General features: G+C 36.5%; 3 protein-coding genes and 1 long non-coding RNA gene across 4 annotated transcripts; 1 reads left to right on the top strand and 3 right to left on the bottom strand.

Moving 5' to 3' along the window:
* Positions 1 to 16: 16 nt before the first annotated feature.
* On the bottom strand, positions 17 to 2,965 carry LOC105313472 (uncharacterized). The gene is made up of 6 exons (XM_011406935.2): positions 2,855 to 2,965; positions 2,276 to 2,803; positions 2,023 to 2,231; positions 1,633 to 1,821; positions 1,413 to 1,569; positions 17 to 1,335 (listed from the first exon to the last, which is right to left on the bottom strand). The coding sequence occupies exons 1-6, from the start codon at positions 2,919 to 2,921 to the stop codon at positions 17 to 19; spliced, it is 2,469 nt and encodes an 822-aa protein (XP_011405237.2). The 5' UTR covers positions 2,922 to 2,965.
* A 349-nt stretch (positions 2,966 to 3,314) lies between these two features.
* Positions 3,315 to 8,584, bottom strand: LOC105313471 (uncharacterized). Its single transcript, XM_019998940.1, has 9 exons — positions 8,415 to 8,584; positions 7,347 to 7,535; positions 7,140 to 7,296; positions 4,518 to 6,938; positions 4,358 to 4,470; positions 4,157 to 4,303; positions 3,935 to 4,112; positions 3,831 to 3,890; positions 3,315 to 3,774 (listed from the first exon to the last, which is right to left on the bottom strand). The coding sequence occupies exons 2-9, from the start codon at positions 7,434 to 7,436 to the stop codon at positions 3,440 to 3,442; spliced, it is 3,501 nt and encodes a 1,166-aa protein (XP_019854499.1). The 5' UTR covers positions 7,437 to 7,535; positions 8,415 to 8,584; the 3' UTR covers positions 3,315 to 3,439.
* Positions 8,585 to 9,006: 422 nt separating this feature from the next.
* Positions 9,007 to 9,305, bottom strand: LOC109583543 (uncharacterized). Its single transcript, XR_002185573.1, has 2 exons — positions 9,214 to 9,305; positions 9,007 to 9,168 (listed from the first exon to the last, which is right to left on the bottom strand). It is a non-coding gene; the product is annotated as an uncharacterized LOC109583543 (long non-coding RNA).
* A 307-nt stretch (positions 9,306 to 9,612) lies between these two features.
* LOC100641261 (zinc finger BED domain-containing protein 1-like) lies at positions 9,613 to 11,256 on the top strand. Its single transcript, XM_011406933.2, has one exon. It carries the CDS (start codon positions 9,790 to 9,792, stop codon positions 11,254 to 11,256), a length of 1,467 nt encoding a protein of 488 aa, XP_011405235.1. The 5' UTR covers positions 9,613 to 9,789.
* The last annotated feature ends 2,110 nt before the right edge of the window (positions 11,257 to 13,366 follow it).

Here is a 13,366-nt window from a genome sequence, read left to right as displayed (position 1 = left end):
TAACATACATACAATTTTAGTTTATCCTTTTCAATGACTCTACTACTTGAGCCATAGTAGGACGAGCTCTAGGATCAATTTTAAGTCCTCTTTGTATGAGAGACTTCATATCAGACCAGGAGACACTACCAGATTGTCGTGCCCTTTCTTTAATTGTCATTTCCGGTTTAGAATGTAAATTCATTTCCATAAGGAGAACAGAGTAACTGTAGACATCCATTGCTGGACTGTTTTGATTAGGATCACAAGCTTCTGGTGCAGCATATGCAACATTGCCTGGAAAAGCAGTACCACTACTACCTTCTTGCACTACTTTAGCTGTACCATAATCTGCTACTTTAGCTTCATAACCAGCAGGTCCAGTGCAAGGCTTTAATAATACATTAGGACTGCTCACATCTCTGTGAATAATAGGCTGAGGCTTAAACAGGTGAAGGTAGTTGAGGCCTAAAGCTACATCTTGAGCAATACTCAGAATCTGTTGATTGGTTAATCGGTTTCTGTGAAGCTCCTGATTAAGACTAGTGCTCATCAGCTCGGTCAAGATGAGAGGATTACCTACTTTAGTTGCACCAATAAACTGGACCAGGTTAGGATGACGTACTCGTGATGCTACACTCATTTCCCTGGAGAAGATACCTAGATTATAATCAGAGATGATGATATTATGAAGTGATTTGACAGCTACTGTTAAACCTCTAAAGATACCGACTGTAACGACAGCATAAGATCCTCTCCCTAACTCCTCCTTTGTCAAAGTCACCTCATCTTTATTAATAACCCAGTGATCATCAGTAAGTGTTTGTTGCTGGTACCTACGAACTGCCTCTTGAGACTGATGTAGCTTTTCATCCTTCTCCTGTAGCTCCCTATTCTTCTCCTGCAGTGCCACCTGATGCTCCCTATCTTTCTCCTGTAGCTCCCTATCTTTCTCTTGTAACTGGTTTTGATGTCTCTCCTCTCTCTCTGCCTCCTCTCTATCCTTCTCTTGTAGCTGCTGACAATATCTTCTTATTTCTTGATCTTTCTCTGCTTCCTTCTGCTCCATTTGCCAATGAAATAGTTTTACGTCTCTCTCCTTTTCATTCTCCTTTTCTTGTAATTCTTTTTCTTTTTCTTTTACTTCTCTCTCCTTCTCTTCAAGACACATCATAAGAGCTTGTATGGTTTGCTCAGTATCAGTTGTATCTCCTTTTTTTAGTTTCTGATACTCCTCCAACCATATTCTTCTTCCTAACTGTAGTTGCTGCTGATACCTCTTCTTGTAGTACTCGCTAGTCATGCCACTGGTATCAAATGTATCACCTACTGTCCACTCACTATCACTGTTGAGAACTAATTGTCAGATATAAAAACCATATAATATATGCAGGTACCATGCATTATATAGGAATGCAAATGTATACACTGACCTAGTTCAGTTAACATTGCAATGTTAGGATTAGTGACTAGTGTGCAAATCTTATCAAGAAATCCTCCAACAGTTATTATCCAGACACAATGAGGACTCACATTGAACACTGAGAGAGAATGAGCCCATCTCTTACTAACAGAGTGAGGCGCATCTAACTGTTAATAGAAATAAATCAATGATTGAATTAATTATATCTCACTGTAACAGTATAATAATACCTTTATCCAAACATGTTGAGTGACATTAAAGATCCAACAATCATCTAATGTGTCATTATTCTTATCCCACCCACCACTTATCACTAGCATAGGACAGTCTAATCCAATCATAATAATAGCACCTGCATGATAATATCTACCCACTGGCCATTGATCTATTGCTTTAGGTCTCTTTATACACTGCCAGAACTAGAAATAAAAATAACCATACCCATACATCACAAATTTTTTAGGGTTTTTAATTCTTTGGATTTTTTGCAATCCTCTGAAGATATGCAAAAATGTTTTTCATAAAAATTTCATGGAAAACATTTTGATAAAAATACATACAAGATGATAGACAGCGTGAATTTGTGTACATATACTTTCAGTACACTTAATTTAACATACCACAGTGCTGATTGATATCTCTAATATATAAATATTGTTTCGAGCAAGGGTTCGATCATCATCAGTTTCTAGCCCACCAAACAGAGCAGTATCATCTTCAGTCTCCATTCCACCAAACAGAACAGCTCTAGTGTTGTTGATCTTTTCAATGATGAAGGCATAAGCAGGTGGTATACACTGACCAATGATTGAAGGATTAGTCCATTCTCCTAATATAAAAGTATTTAACATTGTTTTGAAAGAATAACTTTACTTGATGATATATTATATATTGAGTGCTCATTAGTATGCCATCTTCCACCAGCGAACTTAATATATTTATAATGAGGTAGTTGTACAGCTGGTTTACATCCTAGTCCTCCTATCATTAGTAAATGGTGTACTCCATCATGTTCAAATGATATCATTCCACCATCACCTCTCCTCATAACTGGTCTATTTGCATCAGTTGGTTCTAATTCTGTCCATTGAAAACTAACGGTATCCAGTTGTGTAAGATTGTTATGACAACAGATGTCATGGCTACAATATCCCCCAAAATAATACAATTGATCATTTATTGCAGTACAGCAATATGCAATGATTCCTAATGGAGGACTACCAGTAGTATCTCTAGTGACCCATTGGCCATTTGAATGGGTAAAGTGCTGTACATGACTAGTGATCCTTGTCTTTTCTTCACTATCATGTACTTTAGGTAAATCAACCTGATCACCACCCCACACATACAGTGAATCACCTACTGATACAGCACAGTGTGTGGCTCTTCCATTCAGTTGATCTACAGTATATATAATAATGACAGAATGAAGAACACTGGACCGTGACTTACGAGATAGCTTCTCCTCGCTTACACCATAGCCTGCGCCTCTCCGCCGCTTAATATCAAGAGTATTCATGTGAGTAGTTGGTCCCAAGAAGTTGGAAGTCACTTAGCAACATCAATATGAGATAAAATATGGCTGAAGGCTTCCGCGTAGGCGTGCTCAGTCCGGCGTTCAAGTTCATTCAAAAATTTGAAATCAGGGGCTCTTGATTCAATTCAATTCAGTGTCTGCCCATAAAATCATGATAAAGTAATAGTATTACTGTACAACTGATAGTAATGATAGGCAATCTTCATCACTCCAAGTGTCATTATAAAACTACCAATTTTTTGATAGCTTTGATACTGTATTAATCTAAGAATAAATAAATAAATATAATCATGCATCTTAGCTACATGGTGCAAATTCAGAATAAAATAAGTAAAACAGTAAAAACACTGCACTTTGTAGCTAACACCCATGCATCTTGTTTGCATCATGCACCGAATGAATACTTACTTCCTTTTACTCAAAAAGACATTTAAAAAATTAAAACCACAAAACTATTGAAAAATACAAACAGCATTATTAATCAAGCTGAAACTAAATCTCTAAGGGTTTGTATAATTGCGGTATGATACTTCCAAGTCTATTTTATCAGCAATTTCTTTAAATGCTTCATTATTTTTCAATACTTCAATTAAAGATATCATTGCCTGAGGTTTCCCATCAATGGTAGCTTTAAGAGCAAACAGTAATAAAGCACATCTATCATGTACTGGTCTACCATCATTCATACACTCAGTTGCAGTAGTATCAGAAATTAGCTTTTTTGCATATAAGTTTATGATGATCGCCGAAAGATTATTTGGAGCTGCCAGGATGTCAGAAAGTGTATCAAAGTTTTCTCGTAGAACTTCTCCAGCTGATTTCCTCTCCTCATCATCTATAATTATAGTAACAGAATTAAATCAAGCAAGAGATTATACCAGAAAACATTACCAAGAGAAATTGGCCCTGTGTTTGAAGCAATAGTGCCTGCAGATGCCAGCTGGGTGTCACCTATATAGTCTTTAGAGACTAACTTATGTAATAATAACACTAACCCATTGTTAATACAATGTTCATTTTCTCAAAATTAGATTTTTTTATTCCTTGCAATGTGACAGGATAACTTAATTCCTTAACTGCACCTTCACCAGGTGTGGCTGTGATTGTAATGAGGCATTCTGGAAAACGAGGAGGAGACATGCTCCCATACTTATCAATAACAATCTGCCTAACCTACAGTAATTATAATATATAATACATTAGTATGAAGTGCTTACTCTTGTAGGATCCTGATGAGGTCTAACTGACCATCCTTTGGGACATTTTTCATCATCAAAGCATAACTCAATGAATCCATCATCATCTTTAAACTGGAAAGATACTTCAATACTTTTTTCAACATTTCTGAATGCTTTTCTAATATACTGCATGTATGAATAAAATAATAAGTAGCAGTAACAGAAAGATGATATTAATACCTCTATTAGTGCATTAAGATCTTTAGAAACAAGAAATCTCATCAACCATTCCCTTCCTGGCCTCTTGATCTCATACATCACTTGACTGTGGTAACACTTAATAGGTGGTTTATCTAAAATAAATTAAAGATAAAAAGTATGCATGCATGCATGCTTATACCTGCTTGAGTAGCTATTTCATTTTTTGTTAAAAGTGTGTTTGGCAGATCAAAAGAAAATGAAGAACTTGAAGAATGCAAAGATAATGGTGAAACAGGGGAAGAAGTTGAACATGGTCCATCAAAAGGTGATGATAAAGATGAAGAAAGAGTACGTGATCTTGCACGTGATGATGAAGTGCCTGGGATTGAATATGGCCGATAACGTCTTCCTGAATATGTTTTAATACAATACTTAGAGAATGTAGCAATGCTAATACTACCATATCTATTGCCAATAAAAAATTCCCCACCATCTACTGTATTGAACTGGTAGGGTGGCTGATTATTAGTTGAAGTAGAAAAACTAAGGTAATTACAGTGAGAAGATGTTTCTATGGAGACACAGTGCTGTATCTCCAGTTTCACGGGCTCAAGGAAAGGCTTGGAGAGGCTTATAGCATATACTGCACTAACAAGCTCAGTGTCTTCTGGGAATATAAAATCTCCTCCTACAAGAGCAGCAATGGTTATTTTAACAGTATCGGAGGGTAGCACTGCTCCTTGTGGTATTGTTATCCTTATACCATATTCCTCCCACTTAACTGACTGGGTAGATTCACCATGAATAAGATATGAATTCTTTGCAGCAACATGTACACCTTTAAGTTCATCTACATAAAGTACATGTCTCTCCTTTTCTTGTAACTGTTGGCAATACATTTGTATCATTTGCTTCTTTTCTGCAAGTTCCTTTTCTTTCTCCTGCAACTGTTGAAAATATTTATCTTTTAGCCTTTGTTCCTCAATTAACTGATGCTCTTTCTCTGCCTCCTTTTTTTCTTTCTCTCGTAACTCTTGACAATATTTTTGTATTTCTTTCTCCTTTACTGCCTCCTTTTCTTGATGTCTTTTTTCTTTCTCTGCTTCCTCTTTTAATTTTTCACAATATTTTTGTATCTCTTGATCCTTTGCTTGTAACTGCTGACAATATCTTTGTATTGCTTCATCTTGCTGTGTCTCCTTTCTTTCTTTCTCTTTCAACTGATGAATGTATTTTTGCATTTCTTGCTCTTTCCCTAATAGCTGATAACAGTAATGCTGTATTTCTTTTGCCTTTTCTTGAAAATGTTGATCATATTTTTGCTCCTTCTCTTGTAATAACTGAGTGTATCTTTGTATTTCTTCATCTTTTCTTTCATTTTCTTTTAACTGCCAGTAGTATTTTTTTTCAATTTCTGCCTTCTCTTTCTCCTTTTCTTGTAATAAATTGACTTTTTCTTGTAACTGATGTATTTCTTCATTTTTCAGTGCCTCAATTCTCACCTTCTCTTGTAAAAACTGCTGATGATGCCACTTTTCTTTCTCGGCTTCTTCTTTCTCCTTCTGTTGTAACTTGTTATGATATCTCTGCTCTCTCTCTGCCTCCTCTCTGGCCTTCTCCTGTAGCTCCCTATCCTTCTTCTGTAGCTCCCTCTCTTTCTTCTGTAGCTCCCTATCCTTCTCCTGTAGCTCACTATCCTTCTCTTGTAACTGGTTATGATATCTCTCCTCTTTCTCTTCCTGATGACAATATCTTCTTATTTCTTGATTTTTCTCTGCTTCTTCTCTTTCCTTCTGCTCCAATTGCTGGAAAAACACCCTCTGCTTTTCTTGCACTTCTCTCTCCTTTTCTTGCAGTTGATAATGATACATTTGTATCTTTTCCTCCTTTTCTGCAAGCTTCTCTCGTAACTCTTGATGATATCTTTGTATTTCTTTCTCTTTTATTGCCTCCTTTTCTTGTAGCTGTTGACAATGTCTTTTTTCCTTCTCTGCCTCCTTTTTCAATTTTTCACAATATTTTTGCATTTCTTTCTCTTTTTCTGCCTTTTCTTGTAACTGCTGATAACATCTTTGTATTATTTGATCTTGCTGTACCTCCTTTTTTTCTTTCTCTTGCAACTGATAAATATATTTTTGCATTTCTTGCTCTTTCTTTTGTAACTGATAACAGTATTGCTGTATTTCTTCATTTTTCAGTGCCTCAATTCTCACCTTCTCATGTAATAATTGCTGATGATGCCTCTTTTCTTTCTTGGCTTCTTCTTTCTCTTTCTCCTGTAACTGGTTATGATATCTCTGCTCTCTCTCTGCCTCCTCTCTATCCTTCTCTTGTAGGTGATGACAATATCTTCTTATTTCTTGATCTTTCTCAGTTACTTCCCTTTCTTTCTGCTCCAATTGTTGACAACAAACTTGTGCTTCTCTCTCCTTTTCTTGCAATTTTTTTTCCTTCTCTTCAAGACTCTGAATAAGAGCTTGTATGGTTTGCTCAATATTGGCTGTATCTCCTTTCCTTCTTCTCTGTAGTTGCTGCTGATATTTCTTCTTGTATTCTTCATTATTCATACCATTGGTATCTAATGTATCACCTACTGTCCACTTTCCTTTACTACTAAGAACTAATAAATAGATACAATAAATTAAAGTTATTAGGATTTGCATGCATGCATGACTGCAAACTAAGAGACAAAATAATGATCAAAATCATTGGATCTTGTATTTTTTTTTTTACTGAGATAAAACAATTTATTATTGTGGCATTTCTTACTAAGCTTAGGGTTGGATCCAACCCATTATATCTATTGATATCATAAACTGACCTAGTTCAGTTAACATAGCAATATTAGGATGAGTGACAAATTTATAACTCTTATCAACAAATCCTCCACCAGTTACAATCCAAACACAATGAGGACTCATAATAAACACCGAGAGAGAATGACCATTTTTCTTACTAACAGAGTGAGGTACATTTAACTGTATAATAGAAATAAATTAATAATTTACATGTATCTCACTGTACATACTTTTATCCAGGAATCTTGAGTGATGTTAAAGATCCAACAATCATCTAATTTATCATTATTCTTATTCAACCCACCACTTATCACTAACATAGGACAGTCTGATCCAGTTGTAATAATAGCACCTCCATGACAGTATCTACCCACTGGCCATTGGTCTATTGCTTCAGGTTTCTTTATACACTGCCAGAACTAATAAATAAAAATAACTATACCCATTAACAAAGATGTAACAGCCAGCTGGTATGGATCATAAAGAGGGGATTTGTAGTATACCATAATTTGCCTTTTTTTCGTACAAAAATTTTTCGTTTCAGAAAAATTCAAGTGGAAATATTTTCGTCTTCTCATAGTGTACGAAAATTTTTACAGTCTAAAAATTTAGCTTCTCTTGCATATACCTTGTCCTTTACCTACTGGTAACAAGGCCGCTATAGTATTGTTTATAATTCTTGAGATAAGAGATTCTTGACCTGGCTGTTCCCCGACATTACTAGTATACGGATAGTACTGGAGATGCAGCAATGATTAATTTATGGATAATAAACGGAAACATTAAATGGCTACTTTTGTCACATGGTGGACCGTTTTATTTTATAACTCAGTAGTGAAGCAACTGATTGAAGTACAGCAAGCACCAGTGGATAGAGCAAGGTTAGAGCTGTAAGAAGATACCTACTTATCAGGCTGTACCTTAGTCTTTCTTTGATGAATTAGGTCACAAATTTTGGTTGCTCAAAAATTTTCAATTGAAATATTTTCGTCATTTTAGGACCATACAAAAATATTTCCACAACAAAAAAAGGCAAATTACGGTAGTTTTGAATGATTTGACACTGCATACAAAGAGCATTGCAGTGAAATTTTTAGCCAAGTGGATGATGTGGCTATAGTGGTATCACTAATTGTTTCTAGATGGTCTCTGTCTGTCTGCGCTTTAAGAGATATTACAAAACTTTTGACTGAAAAATGAGTTTCTAGACAATTTTAGAAGGCAAGAGGATTTGAGTCCCAACCCTCCCCTGTGGCTTGAGTAAGAGTGGGTGTATATGTTTGCTTAATTTAACATACCACAGTGCTGATTGATATCTCTAATATATAAATATTGTTAGTAGCAGTATCCTTAGCTTTATCATCAGTCTCTACTCCACCAAACAGAACAGCTCTAGTGTTGTTGATCTTTTCAATGATGAAGTGACTAGCAGGTGGTATACACTGACCAATGATTGAAGGATTATTCCATTTTCCTAAATTAAAAATTATTTAATTATAATTTCAACTAGTAATAGAAATTTACTTGATGATACATGATAAATTGAGTGCTCATTAGCATGCCAGTTTCCACTAGGTAATATAATATATTTATAATGAGGTAGTTGCACAGCTGGTTTAGATCCTTTTCCTCCTATCATTAGTAAATGGTGTTCCCCATCATGTTCAAATGATATCATTCCACCATTATATCTCCTCATAACTGGTCTAGTTGCATCAGTTGGTTCTAATTCTCTCCATTGAAGACTAATGATATCCAGTTGTGTAATACTGTTGTGATAGCAGTCGTCATGGCCACACCATCCCCCAAAATAATACAATTGATCATTTATTGCAGTACAGCAGTATCCAATGACTCCTAATGGAGGAGCGCCAGTAGTGCTTCTAGTGATCCATTGACCAGTTGAAGGAGTAAAGTGCTGTATATTACTAGTGATCCTTCTCTTCTTTTCATTATCATGTACTTCAGGTAAACCATCTTGATTGCCAGCCCATACATACAGTGAATCACCTACTGATGCAGCGCAGTGAGCAGCTCTTTTATTTGGTTGATCTATGCATACAGTACACTGATGAAAAGTAACATGACAAGACTTACTTTTATGTGCCATAGCAGAGCCTGCAAGCTATTGAAGCTCGAAAGCTAGCCAACCCTTGAACCGTTCAAGGGTTGGCTAGCTTAACACCAAAGTCTAGACTCGATTAGTGATGGGCGATGTATCGATTTTTTATCGATATAAACGATATTTTACGGTATCGATCTGCATCATTATCGAAATTTTAATGCTGGAATAATCGATCTCTTGACCACGCCCCTTTATAACAGTTAACTAACCAATTTTAAATTAATAAACTGTGGTTAATAAATAATTATTAATAAATATTATAAATTATTAGTAATAATCCTTGTGTAAACTTATCTAGCAAGCCTAAGCTGTCAAGTAGCTTGCAACAGCTAGCAAGTATAGCAACTATACTGCTGTTGACTATTACTTGCTTTTGCAAGCCAACCTCAATGCTCCTTGCATGTAACTAACAGCTGCTAGTATAAAAGAGCTGGCCCAGTGCTTGGTTTATAACAAACTCAAGCAATTAAGCATTTCCATTTGCCAAGCAACAGAAGTCATCATTGTCTGGAAGTCTAAAGACTTCAATTGATAGAGCACTAGTCAATATGCTAGTAGCTGACTTTCAACCAGCGTCCGTTGTTGAAGATGAAGGTTTTATTCGATTCTTGAAAGTCAATGATCAGAGATATCAGCCTCCAAGTCGTCGTACTCTCATGCGTGACCACCTTCCACAGCTATATGAGGAAAAGGTAGCAGAGCTGCAGGAGAAACTCATGTCCATTGAACATTGTACTCTGACCACTGACTTGTGGACATCAAATCAGACAATGGGTTACCTCACTGTCACTTGCCACTTCATTTCACAAAGCTGGGAAATAGAGTCCTATGTGCTGGAGACAACTCATGTGGATCAAGCACATACTATAGAAAATCTTGCATCAGAGTTAATGACTATCACTGACAAATGGAATATTAGTTCCAAAGTTCATTGCACTGTCACTGACAATGCTACCAACATCAAGGGAGCTGTGAGAGCAAATGCATGGAATCATCTCTCATGCTTTGCTCATACTCTCAATTTAATTGTTAGTAACTCGTTGAGCTCAGTTCCAGAAGCACAATCACTAATTCAAAGTGTAAAGAATATTGTTACCTTTTTTCGTCGTAGCACAAAAGCAATGGATAAATTGACTGTAATGCAATCTCGGCTTAATATTCCACAACATAAACTGATTCAGGATATTGAAACTCGATGGAATTCAGTCTTTTATATGCTAGAGCGATATTTGGAGCAGGAGGAGGCTATAAGGACTACCCTTTGTATGATGGATAGGAATGACCTTCTCATTCCCACTGAGAAAAACTCAGAGCTCTCAGAGATGGTGGATATCCTCAGACCATTTGAAGCTGTAACTCGAGAGATGTCTGCTGACAAATATGTCTCCAGTTCCAAAATAATACCTCTGGCAAAAGGTTTACAACGATGCAGCAGCAACAGTAACAACAAGATTAGTGAAGCATTATGTTCTCAGATGTCAGGAAGATTTCTCAATATGGAAGCCAATGTTCTAATTGCTTCAGCAACACTGCTTGATCCACGCTTCAAAAAAATTGGATTCTCTGATCAGAGAGCAGGTGATCAAATAGCTCGACATTTGACAGCTGAGATAACACAGATGATGAGATCCAGAGAAGCAACTAGTCAAACAACAGCCACAGCTACAACCAATGAAGTGGCCCAGGACACAGCTGATTCTGTATGGAGGTTTTTTGATGAACAGGTCTCTTCTCAATCTAACATGCATCCTGGGGTGACTGCCTTCTCAGAGGTAGATAAGTATTTTAAAACTCCAGTATTACAAAGGACAGAAGACCCACTTAACTGGTGGAAAGAGAACAGTCAAGTTTTTCCTCAGCTAGCTCCACTAGCAAGAAAGTATCTCAGTCTATTGGCAACTTCAGTACCTTCTGAAAGACTGTTTAGCAAGGCGGGTGAGCTAGTATCCCTGAAAAGGAACAGACTCAAGCCAAAGAACGTGAACATGTTTCTTTTCTTGAATAAATATCATTAATTGTACCATAGATATTATAGACTACGTAACCGGGATTGGAAACTAGCTCACGTGATCCATTCAAACCAGTACAAACCGGCTGACACAGGGTCCGTGATTGGATTTTGGTGGGTGTGGTCGAAAAATGGCTACTCATCGACGACATTCAAAGGAAGACTGTATTTAAACCAATGTTGATTTTTTGTTATTTTAATAATATTTCAATACTTTAGTGTTTGTGTAACATGACTATAATGAAAAAAATAATAATACCATTGTTACTTTGCAAATATACTGTGATATTGTTCAAATTTCTGTTACTTGCAAATTTTCAAAACTTTTTGTACCTGTTGCTCCATTACACGGGTAAAAATAGACTAACAAGATCATTGGAAATGTTGCCACAATCATTGTGCATGGAACTGTCATAGTTTCATTTACTGATTTGCTATGTCAGAGGAGTAATATCTAAAATACTGTTTCTGCGAACAGTCCACTGTCGTACCTGTTACAGCTTTTACAAAACAAGCAGAGGTTTCTCCTTTTGAGTGATGATAGGTTGATATTGTGTGCATGGAATTGGGGGGTTAGCATTTAAATTCATGCAAAGCAATTGACTACAGTAAACATTAAAGATAATAGCAAGAGTATAGTGATACATTCAATCACCATCGATAATATGATCACGTGATGCTGTAGTAACGGGACAAGCCGCACAAGTACCAGCTGCAATCAAAGCTGCAAAGGCATTCAAACTTGTGGTCTCTTATCTACCAGATTTATTGATAAAGAACCGATAGAAATACGGTAAACAAGCATGGATATAAAGCTGTACATTGCATAATTGTTTGACTACCATTGGCATGCTAAGCTGCTGCATGCACCATAGTAACAATGATATCATCTGCACTGCAGCCGGCATGAAGATTCGTCAGTGCAGAATTTTAAGTTAAAATAATTTTTTTAGATAATTATCAAAAACATGCCAAGAAAGAATACCTTTTCTGTTAAAAAACATCATTCCAAGGAGCAACGGCAATGGACAGTGGCCATCCCAATCTCTGCATTCACTATGTCGTCCTTTAATTCAATAAGTCAGCTGCAGTCTCGATTAGCTAGAGCTGATCTTAATTCTTTTGGTTGGGTGGAACATTACAACTCATCATATAACTCAGTCACATTAAGCAAATTCATCAATAAGGCATTATTTCTTGTATCCATAAGCTGTTCTTTGGAGTGGAGTGTTCACTGCAATGGGTACGATATTACTTGCTGTAATACCCTGAAGAGTCTCTCAGTGCCACACATTACAAATGTTCAGTATTTATATGACATTCTCAATGTCATTGATGACTGCAACCTCTGTTGTGGCAATGAGGTGACACAATTTCAAGATGTTATAACTGATGATGAACTACATCAACAAAAGAATGCTGCAATTGGTAAGAATTAAACTTTATATAAATATTTTAATACATTCACTATGTGCACATACCACATAGGAAAGAATTGCATCTTTGATAAATGCTGCTATATTATTGTGAACAAAAACAAGCGATGTGCTTCATGCTCCAAATACAGATCAGCATTGCTATCCCGTCAAAACCGCTTTAGAAAGGGAAATAGCCACTCCAATAAATCCTCTGTTAGCAGTAGCTACAGATATGACCTGTTGTCCAAGGAGGAGATGAAGGCGAGGATGAAGTTACTGCATGATGAACTAAGAATGGTGAAGAGACAGAGAGATAGGGTCAAAGAGAAGTTAACAGCAGCAATTGATGCTCAAGGTATATCCTTGAGTTCTGATATGCACAATGACTTTAAGCATATTATGCTAACTGATGGTGCATCATTTCTTAAGAGCCAATCATCAACTTACTTTCAGAGATTATTTTGGCAGCAGCAAATGGATGCTGTAATGACAAGGGATTCAAGGGGAATGAGATGGCATCCTCTCATGATTCGCTTCTGCATATTCTTGAGACAGCAATCACAGTCTGCATATGAAACACTTAGACAATCTAAATGCATTTGTCTACCATCACAACGCACACTGCGTGATTATACACACTATGCCAAAGCCAGTCCTGGTTTTTCTAGTGAAGTTGACTCTCAGCTTTGTAGTGCTGCT

Source organism: Amphimedon queenslandica, unplaced genomic scaffold (genome assembly GCF_000090795.2).
Source record: "Amphimedon queenslandica unplaced genomic scaffold, v1.1 AMPQUscaffold_13298, whole genome shotgun sequence".
NCBI lineage: Eukaryota > Metazoa > Porifera > Demospongiae > Haplosclerida > Niphatidae > Amphimedon > Amphimedon queenslandica.
Note: the sequence above shows the minus strand (reverse complement) of the source record. Positions and strands in the feature narration are given on the sequence as shown.

Excerpts from the sequence above, each read along its gene's own strand:
- LOC105313472 (XM_011406935.2), bottom strand. The coding sequence starts at position 2,921 with ATGAATACTCTTGATATTAAGCGGCGGAGAGGCGCAGGCTATGGTGTA. Across the intron at positions 2,232-2,275 it reads AATATATAATATATCATCAA|GAGAATGGACTAATCCTTCA; the intron begins GTAAAGTTATTC and ends CTTTTATATTAG. Across the intron at positions 1,336-1,412 it reads TGCAATGTTAACTGAACTAG|TTCTCAACAGTGATAGTGAG; the intron begins GTCAGTGTATAC and ends TCTGACAATTAG.
- LOC105313471 (XM_019998940.1), bottom strand. The coding sequence starts at position 7,436 with ATGTTAGTGATAAGTGGTGGGTTGAATAAGAATAATGATAAATTAGAT. Across the intron at positions 7,297-7,346 it reads CTCAAGATTCCTGGATAAAA|TTAAATGTACCTCACTCTGT; the intron begins GTATGTACAGTG and ends TCTATTATACAG. Across the intron at positions 3,775-3,830 it reads CACAGGGCCAATTTCTCTTG|ATGATGAGGAGAGGAAATCA; the intron begins GTAATGTTTTCT and ends CTATAATTATAG.
- LOC100641261 (XM_011406933.2), top strand. The coding sequence starts at position 9,790 with ATGCTAGTAGCTGACTTTCAACCAGCGTCCGTTGTTGAAGATGAAGGT.